Source organism: Mustela putorius, unplaced genomic scaffold, assembly GCF_011764305.1.
Source record: "Mustela putorius furo isolate JIRA1106 unplaced genomic scaffold, ASM1176430v1.1 tig00003854_pilon_pilon_pilon, whole genome shotgun sequence".
In the NCBI taxonomy this organism is placed as follows: Eukaryota; Metazoa; Chordata; class Mammalia; order Carnivora; family Mustelidae; genus Mustela; species Mustela putorius.
This window is the reverse complement of record NW_025422006.1, coordinates 2,171,044-2,189,170: the sequence shown is the minus strand read 5'-3', so window position 1 is coordinate 2,189,170 and position 18,127 is coordinate 2,171,044. Positions and strand designations below refer to the sequence as shown.

At 40.0% G+C, this 18,127-nt stretch overlaps 1 protein-coding gene across 11 annotated transcripts in view; it reads left to right on the top strand.

The window, feature by feature from the left end:
• CD274 (CD274 molecule) overlaps positions 1-18,127 on the top strand; it is a 49,561-nt gene that overhangs the window by 8,515 nt on the left and 22,919 nt on the right. For 2 of the 11 annotated variants that reach the window (XM_045065009.1, XM_013063366.2), the window contains exons 4-7: positions 6,151-6,441; positions 8,323-8,430; positions 10,307-10,366; positions 11,352-14,298. In XM_045065009.1, the coding sequence (XP_044920944.1) occupies positions 6,151-6,441; positions 8,323-8,430; positions 10,307-10,366; positions 11,352-11,410 (518 nt within the window). In that variant the 3' untranslated portion in view covers positions 11,411-14,298. The other 9 variants (XR_006601950.1, XR_006601949.1, XM_045065010.1 and 6 more) reach the window with 9 other exon arrangements.

Sequence of the window (18,127 nt, the reverse complement as noted above, 5' to 3'; positions counted from 1 at the left end):
AAGAGTCACTTATGGTTTGTCTCCCTCCCAGTCCCATCTTGTTTCATTTATTCTTCTCCTACCCACTTAACCCCCCCATGTTGCATGTCCACTTGGGGAAGTAGAATTAATTTTCATTTTATTTTGCCATGTACTTCTCCAGAACAGTGATTTTTACGAAAGCAAGCTGGTGGGATCCCAGGTTGGGATTTTCAACTTTTCTTCAGCTCATCAGCACACTTGACTGTGTTTCATAACATTGAAGAAATTATCAGTGCTTAGTCCCATGAACAGCCAGCATTGCTGGATCTGGGCTGGGGAGGAAGACCGTAAGCTCGGCAGTCAGGTAAAAGGAAGTATAGAGCCTAAGTTTCCGCTTCCAGAAGAGAGGGTCTTTCATCAACCTTTGGCGAGTATGCAGAGTGGTACAGCTGTCCTGTAACAAGGAAGAGTGTTCTTTCAGGTACTCTGGTCTCTCTAATATCCTATGTTGATCTGTAATGTCCTTTGTTACAGCTCAACACAGTAGGAAACTTTTGGCACTGGAGGATTTTCCAAGAAGGGGTTCCTGATAGAGCAAAGCAGATGACCAGCCAGATTTGACTATCTGATTTGTTTTGTCCATTCCGTTTTATATTATAAATTACTTAATTGGCATCCTAGTCCCAGTCCATCCTGTGGTCATTTGCAAACAGGGGTCTTGGGTGTTGAGTTGAGCTATACTGAGAATAAGCCAGCCACGAAGCTTCACTTGCACTGGGGCAGTGTCACCAATGCAAACAGCCTTCTTGCATGAACTTCACAACTCAAGGAAGTATAATTCCTGAGTCACCTCTATATGCAAATGATTTCACAGTAACACTTCTCTTCCCATCACTGCAAATATGTGGTAACACAGCTTCCCCACAGGGAGTTTACTCACCATGGGATTTTATAGGTGAAGCATTTCAAAACTGAAATGCGCTAAGACTTTAGTTTTGGATTAACTCAATTATTGTTATCACTCTGGGTATTATTGCCCCTTTCATGCTTATCAGTTTAAATATCATACTCTCAGGCATTTGACTTTCAATTAAGAATGCTGTTTTTCTGTAAACATTGAACCTAATAACGAGGAAAATGAAACACCCACTCATACTTTAAGGAACTTAAATGGGATCAGACAACTGAAAGAACGAAATTTTGCACCGTTGTCCTGATGAAGCTAATTTGTTCATATGAACCAAGGATTAACTGCTATCATTCCCCACCAACCCCATCACTCCCCAGTTCACCAGCCAGCCTTTATATTTTTTCTATAGTGTTTTTCCCCATCTAATGTATCACGTTACCTGTTCATCCTCATCTAACGCATACAGATGCACCTGTATTATTATTGCTCTCCTCTTTCTTGAATATGTACTCCACAAAGCCAGAGATTTGGGTCTGTTTTATTTACTGCTCAATCCCTAGGAATTGACATGTAAGAGGAGTTTGACAAGAGCACACAAAAAATATCTGTTGAATGAATGAATGAATGAATGAAATATTTCCTCAAATAGGATAGGGCTAAAAATTTTGAAACATGAAGAGGTTTGAAGATGTGAAAACTTATTTCCAAGTCTGTTTGTGAGGCACTGCCGGTTCTTTCTGAAGACTATTACACGAGTACATTTCAATGGTAGTAGTAAGGGGAGGGGGAGCAGCTCTAGTACTTACCGTAGTAGAGATTAACACTCATGTAGTACTTGTTACATGCCGGCCCTGTCCCAACCATTTTGTCTATACTAACTCATTTAATCCTCAAACGACTCTATGGGGTAGGGGCTCCATTATGTCTAAGATGTATGTTTTCACATTTTACTATCTCATATCTAAGTGTGTCTTTCTGTAGATGGCATCTTAGATTCAGTGATGTGTGTGGTGTTCTTCTCATTTTATGGAGGAGTAAATTGAAGCCCAAAGAAGTTAAGTAATGTACCCAAGTTCACTCAGCCAGTAATTGGTAAAGGCAGGTTTTGAACTCACTAGTCTAGTTCTGAAGTATGTGTCCCTAACAACCAGATTTTACTCCCCTCCATTTATACCTCCAGAGTGTGTATAAAGTGGTATATTGACTTCAAAACTACAGTGAGCTTTTCTTGGTCTTGATGTGACCATTGGATTAGCACATGTGTGCTCTGTATCTACTAAACCAGGAGTTTAGTAGTAGATTCAGTGATGTGTGTGGTGTTCTTCTCATTTTATGGAGGAGTAAATTGAAGCCCAAAGAAGTTAAGTAATATACCCAAGTTCACTCAGCCAGTAAGTGGTAAAGGCAGGTTTTGAACTCACTAGTCTAGTTCTGAAGTATGTGTCCCTAACAACCAGATTTTACTCCCCTCCATTTATACCTCCAGAGTGTGTATAAAGTGGTATATTGACTTCAAAACTACAGTGAGCTTTTCTTGGTCTTGATGTGACCATTGGATCAGCACATGTGTGCTCTGTATCTACTAAACCAGGAGTCTGCATATGTTTTTGATAACGTACTCCATCAGTAAAGCATGTTAGCTAATATGTGTGTTTGTGTGTGTATACAGTTAGAAAGGATATACTTATGCTAACGTAAAGGATATAGCATAAGAAATTGGCATTTTTTTTTTAAAGATTTTATTTATTTGTCAGAGACAGAGGGAGAGAGAGCGAGCGAGCACAGGCAGACAGAGAGGCAGGCAGAGGCAGAGGGAGAAGCAGGCTCCCTGCCGAGCAAGGAGCCCGATGTGGGACTCGATCCCAGGACCCTGGGATCATGACCTGAGCCAAAGGCAGCTGCTTAACCAACTGAGCCACCCAGGCGTCCCAGAAATTGGCATTTTTAAAAGGTAAAAGAAGTTGAACGTCATTAACTTCATATGGTTCAACCTAATGTATTGTACCTTCTCTAAATGTATAAAGACACATTGGGGAGGGTATGTGCTTTGGTGAGTGCTGTGAAGTGTGTAAACCTGGCGATTCACAGACCTGTACCCCTGGGGATAAAAATATATGTTTATAAAAAATAAAAAATTAAAAAAAATGTGTAAAGACAGAAATTTTTAAAGAATGAAATAAAAATGTAATCCTATTTTAATGCCTTGCTAATGATGATGATTCACTATCATTAGCTAATAGTTTAAGGTGAAATTCATTGTTAACAAAGGTGGATGGTCTTGAAAATTTTGAGTATTGGTTTTGTTTTTTTAATTTTTTTTTTAAGATTTTATTCATTTATTTGACAGACAGAGATCACAAGTAGGCAGAGATGCAGGCAGAGAGAGAGAGAGGAGGAAGCAGGTTCCCTGCTGAGCAGAGAGCCTGATGTGGGGCTCGATCCCCGGACCCTGGGATCATGACCTGAGCCGAAGGCAGAGGCTTTAACCCACTGAGCCACCCAGGCGCCCCTTGAGTATTGGTTTTTGTTTTTAGTTTCAAGTGTACAGTTTAGGGATTCAGCACTTCATAAAACAACAAATGCTTATCACAAGTGCCCTTCTTAATCTGCATCACCTTTTTAACCCATCCCTCCACCCACCTCCCCTCTGGTAACCATCAGTTTGCTCTCTACAGTTAAGCGTCTGTTTCTTGGTTTGCCTTCTCTCTCTTTTTTTCCCCTATGCGTATTTGTTTTGTTTCTTAAATTCCAGTATGTATGAAATCATATGATATTTGACTTTTTTTTTTTACTATTTCACTTAGTATTTTACTCTGTAGTTCCATCCACATCATTGCAAATAAAAAAAAAAGAGCTCATTCTTTTTTATGGCTGAGTAATACTTGCGTGTGTGTGTGTGTGTGTGTGTGAGCATGCGTGCACGTCCACACGTCTGTGTGTTTGTGTTTATATTCACATACATACATGGTTTTTTTATCCATTCATCAGTCAATGGACAGATGGGTTGTTTCCGTAATTGGGATATTGTAGGAAAACAGTATGAAGGTTCCTCAGAAAGGTGAAAATAGAACTACCCTATGTTCCAGCAATTACACTGCCAGGCATTTACCCAAAGGATACAAAAATACTAACCCAAAGGGATACATGCACCCCAGTGTTCATAACCGCATTGTCTACAAAACTTCCCTCTTCCCGTAAGACCCTCATGTGGCATAGAAAGTGAGGCTCAGTGTCAATTAGTAAAGTTGATTGAGCTTAGATTATTTCTTAATTATTATGATAAAAATTTATATGTAAGTGGAAGTTCTAATATTTTCTTCCTGTATCGCAATACATGCGTCCTACTTTAGAGACTAGAATAGTGGATATCTAACCAATGAGTAGAACAACTCCACTCATTTATTGGATCCTGAGAAGCATACCACATTTATACATATGCTTAGGCATAAAACAACATTCTCCTTTATTATTCTGTTAAAAATGATAAGAGTAAAAAAGCTAACATTTTACCTTTAGTACTTCACCATTATCTGTGATTTTAGTCTTGTAAACTAAATTGCCCAGAAATAAAGCCCTGTGCTATGTGAACTAGACCCTGTTATGGTAATACTATTTAGGAAGTATGATCAATGGCTTTATTTTTTTGAAGGATTGTTGAACATAACAGATACAAGGTTGAGGACTCAAGTACTCATGAGAACCATTATTTATGTGTTTTGAAATTATAATTATGTTGCTTTCCAGTGTTTCTATAGGTGATTCATAGAATCAAGAACACAAAAACATCACATCATTTCATTCTTCTTTGATTCTGGCTGCCTTGTATTAAATCCCTGTGAATAGATCTTATCACAAAGCCATTGTCACACCTTTGGTAAAGGAATGGAAAGTCAAGGCTCTGTGTGGACCACTGGTGGTTACATTAAAGTATTAGGAGTACAATAAAGATTATAACAACAGAATAATGATACATTACCATGCTTGTAACGAATAAACACGAATGAAGATCTTAGGTGATGTAAATGCATTAAATAATCTACTAAAATAGTACACTTGATATCTTAATCCTAAAAGGGTCCCAAAGCAGTGAGCTAAGTTTTCATTAATGACCTAATATTTAAACTTTCTTTCTTGAGTATAATAATTTTTAGATGATTTATTCAAATAGCCAGCATAAAAAAAGTTAAAAAAATAAGTATCACAAATGTGGTATTCTGCATGAGATCCCAGAATAGAAAAAGGACATTAAGGGAAAACTAGTGAAATGGAACAAAGTGTGAAGTTCAGCTAATAGTAATGTACTAACATTGGTTCCTTATTTCTGACAAATTCACCATGGTAGTACAAGGTGTTAACAATAGGGAGGAATTGGGTGAAAGGTAGGTGGGGGCTCTGTGCTATCTTTGCCACTTTTCTGTAAATCTAAAACTATTTTGAAGTAGAACATAAGTTGGCTTAGTGGGTTGAGCGACTGCCTTCGGCTCAGGTCATGATCCCAGGGTCCTGGGATCGAGTCCCACAACTGGCTCTCTGCTCAGCAGGGAGCCTTGCTTCCTCCTCTCTCTCTCTGCCTGCCTCTCTGCCTACTTGTGATCTCTCGCTGTCAAATAAATAAATAAATTCTTAAAAAAAAAAAAGTTTAAACTTTAAAAAGTGTGATTCAGGAACACGTAGTACTTTCTGTAATGATATCATACTCTTTTCATGCCTAATTTCTGATCCTTGACCCCATAGTTGGAAAAGTGAATGGAACATGAAAACCAGATTTTCTGCTTATTAAATAAAGGCTAAGAAAACCATGCTGGTCAGCTGGAGAGGTTCATGCTACGAAGACAGAAATACAACAACAAAAAGAAAATATCCAGGAAGTAAAGTTAAGAAGAAAAGGACTGGCCCTATGTAAAAACTATAAAGCTTTATGAGAAAGATACAAAGACTTGAGTAAATGAAAGACATATTTTATATTTGGGTGAAAAGACTATTGGTTTAAAGATGACAATTCTCTTTAATCTGTGCATTTGCTTGGAGCTAATAAAAAGAGCAATATGATTTTCATAGCAAGGTAGTTGTTCCTTTGAGCTAAAACATAGCTCAGCTATGAGTGGGCAAGCTGAAGCAGGACTGATAGGGGTTTCTCACTGCTGAAACATCTGAACATCAAGCTTGTTTCTCTGAGAACCTGCCTGAACTGATACTTTTCCTAATATAGATGACACCAAGTCACATTATCTAGTTTTGTCCTAAGTGAAAGCCCTAACTTCTTTTTGCTCATGACCTAGCCCCATACCGCAGAATCAACCAAAGAATTTCTGTGGATCCTGTCACCTCTGAACACGAACTAATGTGTCAGGCTGAGGGTTACCCTGAGGCTGAAGTCATCTGGACAAACAGCGACCATCAAGTCCTGAGTGGCAAAACCACCATCTCTAATTCCAATGGGGAAGAGAAGCTTTTCAATGTGACCAGCACGCTGAGAATCAACGCAACAGCTAATGAGATTTTCTATTGCACTTTTCGAAGATCAGGTCCTGAGGAAGACAGAAACAATACTGCTAAGTTGGTCATCCCAGGTAGTTTTCTGAATGTCTCAATTCAAATGTACCTCCTGCTGTCCTTTGGCCTCTAGCATGTTGCCTTTTCATTGTAGGCATCCATCATTCATTAAATAAGTGAATTCATGTATAACACTATACTTAGAAAAAGCTTCCTCATCTGCATTCATCCAAGTCATAATGCTGTTTAATAAACATTCGGCAAATATTTACTGAATATGCCCTATGTGCCAGGCATCAGGGGCTCATAGAAGAGTAAGACACTGTTCACACTTTCCAGGAAACAGATAAGAAACAGGTAAGGCAATCCCACCCCATGTAGAAAATGCTTTTGTAGCTAAGGGACCTGGGGGCAGCTCAGGCAGTGTTGCAGGAATCTAGATCCCAGCACATCAGAGCTGCTCTTTTCTTTCCAGGGTTTCTGTGGTAGCCAGCAAATGGAACATACCCCATCCATCCACCCCACCCCCAAGATAGTCTATGGCATTTCAACACAAAGCAGTTTCTCTGCTTAGTGCATGAGACATAAGCTTGTGGTCCCTGTCTAAGCTGCTCAACTTCTGCGTGTTTCACTTTCCCTAATTATAACAGTTATAAAAGTTATAAACTATTGGGCAAGGTTACTGTAGGGGTGAGTGAGCTACAATGTATGAATATGATTTGAGGCTCTTCCCAGCACAGACTCAATTATTTCTTTCTCTTACTACCATACAGGAGTGGGTACAGTGGGCTGCAGAGTCTGATGAGAGGCTGAGACCTTTGGAGAAAGTGGAGCAGGAGAGCATGAAGTTAACATGAACCCAGGGGTGTTCTGAGAAACACTTCTCGTGTCCCCCACTTCTAGTAGAGGTTGCCAGTTTAGCTTCAGCTACTTCAGAAAAAACATCAAAGACCTCAGGTGGAAAATTCAACCAACAGGAAAGGGCAATACAAGATTGTCCCATGAATGAAAAGAGAGGGGAAAAAAAGTTGAGAAACTTAAAGAGATGCTTTTACTGGGTTATGAGTCACTTTGGTAGGGGCTGTGTTTGTAGGTTCTTGCCATTTAAAAGTTGCTTTATGACAGCTTATCTGAGGGAAGACTTAGGGTAATTCACCAAAATGCTTGGGTTCTGTTTCCTCCTCTATCACCAAGGATTTTTTTTTTTTATATTGCATGACTAACTGAACTTATTTTGAGATCGAAATAGATATAAACAGGCTTTGTAAAATGTAAGCTACTAGAGAAAGGTTGACCACTGTTGTGGCTTTAAAGCTTGAATGAGGTCGTTAGGGATCATGGCTAATGGAAGCAGTGGTCTCTGAATATCATGTGCCAGGGGACCCTTTTCTTTCATGGACCCACAGACAGACTGGTGGGAAGTACCCAGGATCAGATGTTTCAAGATGTTCAAACTGAGAAAGAAAAGATAGTGAGCAATGGCCCTCAACCGTGGCCACACACACCAGGAGGTAGATGCTCTTGGGCAGTGCCAGTTGGCCTTCCTGTTCCATCTTTACCATGTGCATCAGGCGCTAGCTTCTAGGTAAAAGAATACAAGGGAGGTCACCGAGTCTCATAGTTAGTACTGAGCTCTTCACAAACACTGGTCTCACAATAAATTTATTATCATTTCCATTTTGTAGGCAGGTGAAAGGATTTGCCTGAGATCTCAAAGCTAGTGAGTGGCAGCAGAACGTAGCCCCAGGCCCATCTGTCCAAAGCCTGGGCTGCTTCCACTTTTCTGTGGGGCTCCCATCTTCCTATCAGCGGTATCTCCCCATTCCAGCCGCTCACTGGTCAGGAACTGTTTGTAACCCAAAGCTAACTGAAATTCAACTTCAAGGATGATTCTTCTCTTAACCTCTTCCCATCAAAATTTCATCTTCACTTTCTTTTTGGATTCTTTTGTTTTTCAGAACCACTTCCGGTTCCATCAAATGAGAGGACTCACTTCATGGTTCTGGGAGCTGTCCTGGTGTTTCTTGGTGTAATCCCGGCAGTCATTTTCTGTCTAAAGAGAAATGGTATCTCCTTTAGTGCAATGGTCTCCACTGTGCATATGGGGAAATGTATGGGGCAGCTACTTTTGTCAAGGTGGCACTTATAGGCAGAGCCAGAGATGCTCAACCTTCTGTAATATGCACCTCAGTCCCATGTAACTGGGAACTCTCCTACCCAGAATGCTAATGATGGCCCAATCAGGAAACATGGATTTATAAAATGCTGCCTTCTTACTAGCATTCTCTTCTAGGAGCTGCTTTCAATTATGCAAAGTGGGTTTCAGCTATGCCACCGTGTAAAACTGTGTCATCTCTTACTACAGTCCTGTTCATTTCACTGTCCTGCAGCATTGCCTACATTGGAAGGTGGCAGTGAACACTTATAGTAGCATTTCCAAGGGGGTGACAATTGGACCATAGCTGCAGGCAAACCTGGTTTGCCTTCGAAAAGTGGCACAAACACATTCCACTGTTCAATAGCAATGACAGTAAAGCTGTGCAGGATTGCCGAGTGAAGATCATGTGTATGGCAGTGAGAGGTGGGAGAATGGTACGTACAGAGGGTGAAGGAGACCAAGCATCATACAGTTTCTTTCCATCATGCAAATAACCCGAGACTTAGAGTAAGGGAGGAAAAGCTAAAATGCTTGTCAGCTTGGGTTGAATTTGAGTCTTGCATTAGTTGCACTATTTTTTTTTAAGATTTTATGTATTTATTTGACAGACAGATCACAAGTAGGCAGAGAGGCAGGCAGAGAAAGAAGGAAGCAGGCTCCCTGCTGAGCAGAGAGCCCGATGCAGGACTTGATCCCAGGACCCTGATCATGACGTGAGCCAAAGGCAGAGGCTTAACTCACTGAGCCACCCATGTGCCCCATTAGTTGCACTGTTATATTGAGCTCGTTTCTGGGCACACTAAGAAATAAAATAGTTTCGTTTTGTTTTCTGTAGAATGGTGATGCTTTTACCATAGAGTATTTTACAAGATTTCTGGCTGAGGGTATTCTACAGTTTTCAAAATAATTTGCATGTGTTTATTTCTCAATTTGCACATAGGAACAATTTAAACACAGGAAAATGAGTCTATTCAAATAATTTCCTTCCATTTTAAGATGATTTAAAGTAGACATTTCCCCAGTACTTTGAGAAGTATACCAGGGGATCCAGTGATGATCTGTGTGTAGAGTTATTTGAGGTCACATAGGGAAGTGGAAGATGGGAGGGAATTCCAATGGTGGTTGAAAAATTCCCCCGAGCTGCTTAAGAGGATGGGTGGATCTGGGAAAGTGGTGTAATCGAGTGGAGGTCAGCTATTTCTAAAGAATAGGTATTTAACAGAACTGAGACAGTTATCCAGAATAGAAGGCTCAAGGTCCAATGACATGATGATCTTGAGATGGAGTAGATTAGTCCAAGGAAGTGACTCTTGCCAACTTACATTTTGAATATTTCCTCATGGAAAGTAAATAGTCATCATTAGGAATGACTAGAAAACTAATGTATAATAAAGTGTCTCAGTGTGTTGTCTATCTTTGAGGGAAGGATGGAGAATTAAAGTATATCCTCCTAAAGAAAATCTAGGAGCATGCACCTGCCTGGCTCAGTCAGAAGGCCGTGCAACTCTTGGTCTTGGGGTTGTGACTTTGAGCCCTACATTAGCTGTAGAGATTACTAAAAAAATAAGTGAACTTTAAAAATAAATGTATGACCGAAAGCATATGCCCTAAACTGTTGAACTGACCTCAGGGGTTGAAACCTGTGGAATAAATTCAGAAGTCTACCAGATTTCCTAGGGGATTAAAAATGTTTCATAGGAACTTGGAATTGAAACTTGAGTCACTATGTGGGATGTAGGGCTGTGTTACAAGGGAATAGAAATGACTTTTTTTTTTTTCTCAAGGGAAAATGATGGATATGGAAAAATGTGTCACCCAAGACAGGAACTCAAAGAAACAAAATGGTAAGAATATTAGCAGGGGTTAGAAAGTTGAAAGAAATAGAAACAAAAAGTTAAAGTAATAACAAGGAGAAAGCTATCAGCCGGAATCTCTCCTCACTCTAAAGAATGCTGGCTGTTGGAACTGCTGGCTCCTCTTTACCTTACAATTGGCACAAGAACTCTTCCCATAGTCTGAGGAAATTTAGGGGTAGCCTGGAGTGTAGACAGGTGAGCAGCTTTGGGGATGGGGGAGGAGGCAGCTTCTCTCTGCTAGATTTATAGCTCTGCATCCTAACACCTCCTTGCAAAAGGGGACAAGTTGACTTAAGTGGGTGAGTAAGATAGATAGATAGATAGATAGATAGATAGATGAAACTTAAGCAGCAGACACTGTGCTAACTACTTCATATATATTGCCTTGTTTAATCTCCCCCCACAAAATCAAAGAGATAAATACAAGGATATTTCCTATTTTATAGTAGAGAAAACAGAGGGTCAAGAAAAATATCAAATTGCCCAAGAACATACCCCCACTAGCCTGGCTGTAAAACTTTACTCTTAACCTATCCATTTAAATTCATTTTACCATAAATATTTCCATTTATAAAACATCAGAAAGACCTCACCTAGCTGACTGAACTAAGAAAAAAGTTATATTAAGATTTCTAATTCTTTCTAGTGCACTTGGAGACCAAACTTCACAACAAGCCCTAATTTAAAGTAATCTAAGTAAGTTGGATGAGCCCAGGCAGTTTTCATTATGTGGTCAATTCCAGTCAACTCTTTTATAAAACTAAATGGTGAATATTGTTTGGCGAATCCTAGGGTGACTAGCCATCTCTCTTGCTTTGCCCAGAATTAAGGAGTTTTTCAGGACACGGGATTCCCGGTTTTAAAACCAGAACAAACCAGGGCAAACCAGACAGTTGGTCACCCTTTATCATATAAAGATAATTGGACATAAATATCTGCCTCTCTCTCATTGCGAATCTGTTCTATCGTCTAGCAAGTATGAATTATGCCTGCCATCATCAGTCTCCAGAGATACAATCTGAAGAGACATAATCCAGCATTGAAACTCCTGATCTTAAAAGCAGGGATTCTCTGGCCGTGGTTTGAGTTTGGCAGAGCGACGCGTGACCAGAGCAGCGCCGCGGGCCGGGCGAGCTGCCGATGATGCAGGACTTCCAGGCCCAAGCACTCAACTGTGAAAGCTGGGAGAGAAGAGGAAGAGAACAAAGCAAGAAGGAGCAGAGGGGGCTGGCCGCAAGGTCCTTCAGAACAACTGGGAGACTCAGGGGCGGCTAAGGGAGAGAGAAGGGATGCTCCTGAAAGATGAGCCCCCGTGCAAATCGCCCATCGCTCATCCGAGGCAAACAAGTTGTGATTCCCCGACTTAATGGTCAGTTCCTGCAGAAGTGCCCTTGGCCTTCACTCAGTGTCTCTGCTTGTCGTCTGTGTGACTGAGAGTCCCAGTGTTGCAACAGTATTTAAGTATGGGATTTTCATTTATTTTGAGTCTTTGGAGTCTTGTCATGTGAGTGTGGTCGTGAATGATTTCTTTTGAAGATAATCTGTAGCAGAAGTTAGAATTTTGTCATGAAACTAAATTTACTGCTTAGTGAGTTGTGCATGCTCAGTAAAATGTGTAGTATTGATGAGGTGCTTGGTATCCTCCACAGCTACCAGGACATAGGAAGCGTAGAGAGCAGATCTGTGGTTTATATAGGATATTACCTTGTTTAACCCACCAGTACTTTGGTTGACTTGAATAATCTTATTCTCAGACCCTAAGGTAAGATATGTCACTGCAGTATCTGTTCCATTTTAAATGTCAGCGTTATCAACTATGTGGCATCCTACACACAGAATCTCATTTAATGCCTAGGATAGCTATGTTGTGGTAAGCACTGTTATCATACCCATTTCACAGCTGAGGGAGCAGAGAGCTAAAGTAACTCGCCTGAGTCAGTAAATAGCAGATCTCAGATTTCTACAACTGTCACTCACTGTCCTTTTAGGATATAGTCTAGAGCTGTGTTTTGCTTTAAGAAATTCATTCAGCAAACATTTAGGAAGCACCCATGTCACTAGGCCAGGCAGTGACTGAGCAAGACAAAGAACCTCTCTTTTAGGAGCTCAGAGTATCACGGGGGAGACTGAAAAGGAAATTCATTATTACAGCTTAGTGCAGTAACATGACATAAGGTGTTGGGGGAGAAAGATGGCGTGGAGAGGAGAGACTAGAAAGGCTCCCTAAGGGAGGGCATGCCCTGGGCAGTCCGTCAGGGTGTTCCTTGGAAGTCCAAAATACATTTTTAAAAATATTTTATTTATTTATTTGAGAGAGGGAGACAGAGAAAGAGAGCATGAGCAGGGGAGAGAGGCAGAGGCAGAGAGGAAAGTAGACTCCCTACTGAGCAGGGATCCCGACATGGGGCTCAATCCCAGGACTGTTCAATCACAACCCCAGCTGAAGACAGACACTTCACCATCTGAGCCACCCAGGCGCCCCCCAAACACATTTTAATCAAACTGATTTTAGTTGATGAGAACAAGTCAGTATTTTCTTAAATTGTGGGAAATCACTCTTGAGCTCCTTTTGTATCATTATATTTATGTTTGATTTGTTTGCCATTGCCATGCCATCTGACGTTTATGTATATGGTGTTGTTATTGTCCAGCAGTTCTCTCTTCTTTTATTTAAGTGCTGCTAAAATTTGAATTCATACCTTTCTATGATTCAAAATGCAGAAGGTCCAAGAGGAGACATTAAAAAGTCCTCATTCCGTCTTCCTAGCCGGATGGGTTTTCCTTTCCAGAAGAAGCTACTCTTGCCTTTTGTTCTTGTAATCTTCTAAAGATATTGGGTAATATATGTAGAAACATATATAAAAGGTATATTTTTATTCACATAAATGGTAACACACTATTTGCCTGCTGTGCACTTTGCTATTTTTATTTACTGTATTATTTCTCATGGGGCTGTTGGAACAAATGTGAAGTTCCCAGAGGCCAGACACTATCTCTTATTTATTTCCAGATCAGCTCTTCCATAGCCTGTTAGTATCTTTTATAAGACTTAGTACATGCTAAATATGTACTTCATTGACATTTGGATGACAAGTTATTGTTGACTGATTGCTCTATGACTGAGTTTGGATTTGGTTTATTTTGTGTTCCTCATAGTGAGACCATTGGGTTCTCCAGGGTACCCTGGGTCAACCTGGTCCTAAAAAGGCTGACTTTATTTCTAATTTTATGTGACAGAATCATGTCTGGAACTTGTGGTTTTTTCCTATCTGTTTTCTCTTGAGTAAAAACTAGACTTTGATATTGTGTTCGTAAAATGACAGGAGTGGGTGTTGTGTTGTGTTGTGTTGTGTTGTGTTTTTTGGAAATTTCAGTAATGTACCTTGACTCCTACCTGTGCTAGAAAAGTCCATGAGCTGTGCCCGAACCCCTGAGTCCTACCAGTTCTCATCACTACATAGATCTAAGATGTTGTGTTTCAAAGGCTTTGAGGTTCCCATGCCTCCCAGGAGGTCCCAGCATATTCCTGCTCTCTTGGCCATTTACCTGGGTTATCGACAAAGAGAACCTTTGTTTTGCCACCTGTCAAGGCTGAGGAAACAGAATCTCCGACAGAACTCCTGTTGTCTTGTTGTTCATGTTCATCTGTACAGCATCCCTTGTTTGCATGACGATATCCTTTGTGTGAAGTGTAAGGGAGGATTCTGGGTGAGCCGGAGTACGCTCGATTCACTCCATTCCTAAATGTTAATGTCTCTTCTGTGTTGGATTTGAAAGGCACTTTATCCCCTTGTCTTGCGTTTCACTCTCAATGGCTTGGCAGAGAGGCAATTATTTAGTTCTACATTTTAATTGTCATTGTTTACACCTGCATTAATTTTAATAAAATATTCTTATTTATTTTGTTCCTTGGTGCACCAGCCTGTCCACTGTCTTGTTTTCTAGACTTTATAATACAACATCCAGTGTAATGTCCCGGTGGAAAAAGTTCCTGGGAATATCTGCAGCGACCTTCCCAGTTCTTACCTTCATGGCTGCTTTTTACGTGGCATACTCTTAGTTCTGTGCCAATAAAAATGCTGAAAAAAAAGTTTTTCTTCAAAAGAGTGTATTGGAAACTTTCCTTCTTTCTTACTCTATAGCTTCTTTTAGGACAATACCAAGAAAAGAGTCAAAATTGCATTGTACAAATTGAAGATCGGAGGGAGGGAGAATGAGAGAGAAGGAGTGGCCCCCACTACGGCTCTGAGGAAACAAAGGGACTTTCCTCTCAGAGAGGACTCTTCTCAGATCAGTAAACATGGATACGCAAGCCAGTGCCTATAAAGCTGAATGTGTCCCGTCTTCACATTCTGAAAAGGAAGTGAGATGTTTAGCATGAAGTCAAGGAAAGGATTAAGGCCTGGTCTGGGGGCGGGGGCCATAAAAATTATAGTAAAAGACAAACATGAAAACAGTTGTCATTCAAAGAAGTATAGGACTCTTAATTGCTGAGTCAGCAAGCTCACTTTAAAGAGACTGGTGATCATTTCTCTGAATCAGACACTCAAAAGATAACAACTATTCCCAAGAATACAGTTGGATTCTAGATGTTTTCAAAGAAAGACTGAGTATCTCTGTAGAAAAGATGATGACATGATACTTGTGCCAGCTGCTGGAATCAAAGCAATAAAAATAAGTGCTGGACAGCAGAATATCTAACCTTTCTGACAAGTCTTCCTGGCTGACTCTGGTCATGGTCATGACTCTGGCCATGGTTCTGGCTGGAATTCTGTGACATTGGAGGGGTGGGGGCCCATATTACAGGAAAAGAAGCTTGAAAATGAACTGTAAGCTTTCATTAAAGTTTTACTCCAGTCCTTTTTACAAGCATGCAACTCTCTGTTGCAAGGGGGTCAAATATATTTTTATTTAAATATTTTAGAAAACACATAAATTATTACTATTTTAAAAGTTAGAATTCAAAATTAACTTTTGCACTGTTGCTATTGCTGGCCAAATTTGTAAAGACAGATACATTCTATTTTTATAATTTTTCCCTGCTCCAAGTCCCCAGAGTTTCAAGGAAATTAATATAATAAGCCAAATTATCCTTATTGTAATTATTTCCAGAATTATTTATAATTTAAAAGAAATTAAAGTTTGAAGAAATTTTGAACAGTTGTTAGTGGTAGGGTTTTTTTTTTTTTAAGATTTTATTTATTTATTCTACAGAGAGAGAGAGATCACAAGTAGGCAGAGAGGCAGGCAGAGAGAGAAAGGGAAGCAGGCCCCCCCTGAGCAGCATGTCCGATGTGGGGCTCGATTCCAGGTCCCTGAGATCATGACCTGAGCCGAAGGCAGCAGCTTAACCCACTCAGCCACCCAGGCCCCCCCCCCTTTTAAAGATTTTTAGTGGTAGGGTTTTATCATTGATAATTGTGACAATCCCTATTTATTGAGCATGTACTCCATGCTAGACATTGGGATTACATATATTCTCTCATTTAATGCCATGGGCTTGTGATGAGATATACCAAGCAATATTTTTTATTGTAATTCTTGCTGATTATTTACTTATATCTTTCCCTCAACAGAAAAACACAAAATGGCCATTTAAAAGTAATGTTTATAAGACTTTGACGTAATTTCGAATAGAGAGTAAGTGGCCAATTGGTTGAAATGTACACTTCTTTGTTATTAATTATCGTGAAGCTCATATTTTGGCTCCATTTTCCACTGACTTATGAACGTATTGCACATTCTATAGTATAGAAAAGTGGAATTGGATTGTCTGGAAGTTCAGAATATCCATCTCCATCCCAAGAAACCAAGACACACAGATTCCTGATCTCTATACCAGTGTGGCCTCCTTGGATCTTTTGCAGAAAAGGAGAGTCAAAGCTGGGGAGATGGGCAGCATTCTGTTGTGTGGCGTGAAATCACATCCAGGCCTCAGGATTCAGTCCCTCATCAGAGCCTTTCAGGCTAGATGGCAAACCTGGGGTTGATGGGGTGGGGGAGGGGAGGTTAGAAATGGTAACACCCTCTTCACTGCAAAAGAGACACCTAATATAAGGCTAGGTCTAAGACAATAGGCAGCAGCATCTGAGTTGAAGGGGAGGTAAAAACAAGTAAATGTCTAATCTTGCATAACCTCGGTCCTGGAAACCAGCCAAAGAATCGCACACTCTCAAATCAGTGCTTTGCAATCACTGGGATGACTACAATGGTGGTGAAACTGAGTTAGGACAATGCTCCAAGTGCCTACATTTGGGGAGAGGAAAATTCTCAAGGTGAAGTAAATGGGTTTACCAGAAGACTTTGGCAAGTTTCAACATATTAATCTGATTTTTGTTCATGTATTCCCCTCTACCTCTGCTCTCCTTTGTAACCTAAGAGTTGATATCCCTTCCCCCACCTGGCAAAGCTGAGACATTGAAAGTATCTGAAATTCCACTCATATTTTTCACAGTTCCATTACAAACCTCTCGATGGGTCTCAGTTCCTCATTGGACCACTTCTGCATTCCAGGCATTCACAAGGCGTTGCGGAGTCAAAGATACTGAATGTGGCTGCTGTCATTATGGAGCTTACTGTCTAACTGAAAACGTGATACATACATTCAAGAAAAGTAATAATTCAAGTGCTAGAGAGTATGAGAGTTTAAGGAATTATCTCAGGACAGTGAGAGGAGAAGACAGCAAATGTTATAATGTAGGACTCACCAATGAGACCAGAGTCAGCTTGGACCTTGGAGACTGGAGAAGATGCTTACCTCTGATGGTGTGCGTTTTTAGTACATGAAGGCTTGTATAATAAAATATCACAGCGCAGGTGACTTATAAATGACAAATTTATTTCTGACCTTTCTAGGGACTGGGAAGTCCAAGCTCAAAGTGCCAGCATGGTTGTATTCTGGTCAGGATCGTCCTTCTAGTTTGTAACTGGCACCTTCTCGCTGTGCCCTCACATGGCAAAAGGGGTAAAGGATCTCTTTCATGTGAACACTAATGACATTCATGAGAGCTTTACCCTCAGAGCCTAAGAACCTCCCAAAGGCCCCATCATCTTAATAGCATCATCTTTGGGGATTAGGATTTCAGCATGTGGGTTTGAGGGGAGGGACACAAACATTCAGACTATACCATGTGGAGAGCAGTTCTTAAAAATTTTATTTACTTATTTATTTATTTATATACATGATTAATGTAATGATAGAAGAAAATCTGTGATCCCTTACATTTTAGTGGGAATGTAAATTGGTGCAACCTCTGAAAAGGATAATTTGGCAATATCTGTCAAAATTATATATGACCCAGGAATTCAACTTACAGAAATTTACCCTATAGTTATATTCTAATACGTAAAAAAATGACATATGTGTGAGGATTTTCATTACAGCTTTGTTTATAGTAGCAAAACACTGGAAATAACCCAAATGTCCATCAATAGGGAACTGGTTGAATGAATGGGGCTGCAGAATCCAAACAAGAGAAAACTATATTCGATAGCCACATAAACAGATAAGGAACTTCTTTCAGTACTGATATGAAACAGATCTCTGAGATACATTTATTGCTTAAAAAAAAAAAAAAAAGAAGGTAGAGAAGACCACAATATGCTCACTTTGCATGTCATATTAATAATGTATACAACATTTATACTGTGGACACTTTGCTTGCTTTGTACTTCATACATATGCTATGTACACTTACTTTGTATATCATGTACACGATGTATCCTTCCAGATAAAAATTTTGCATTTTT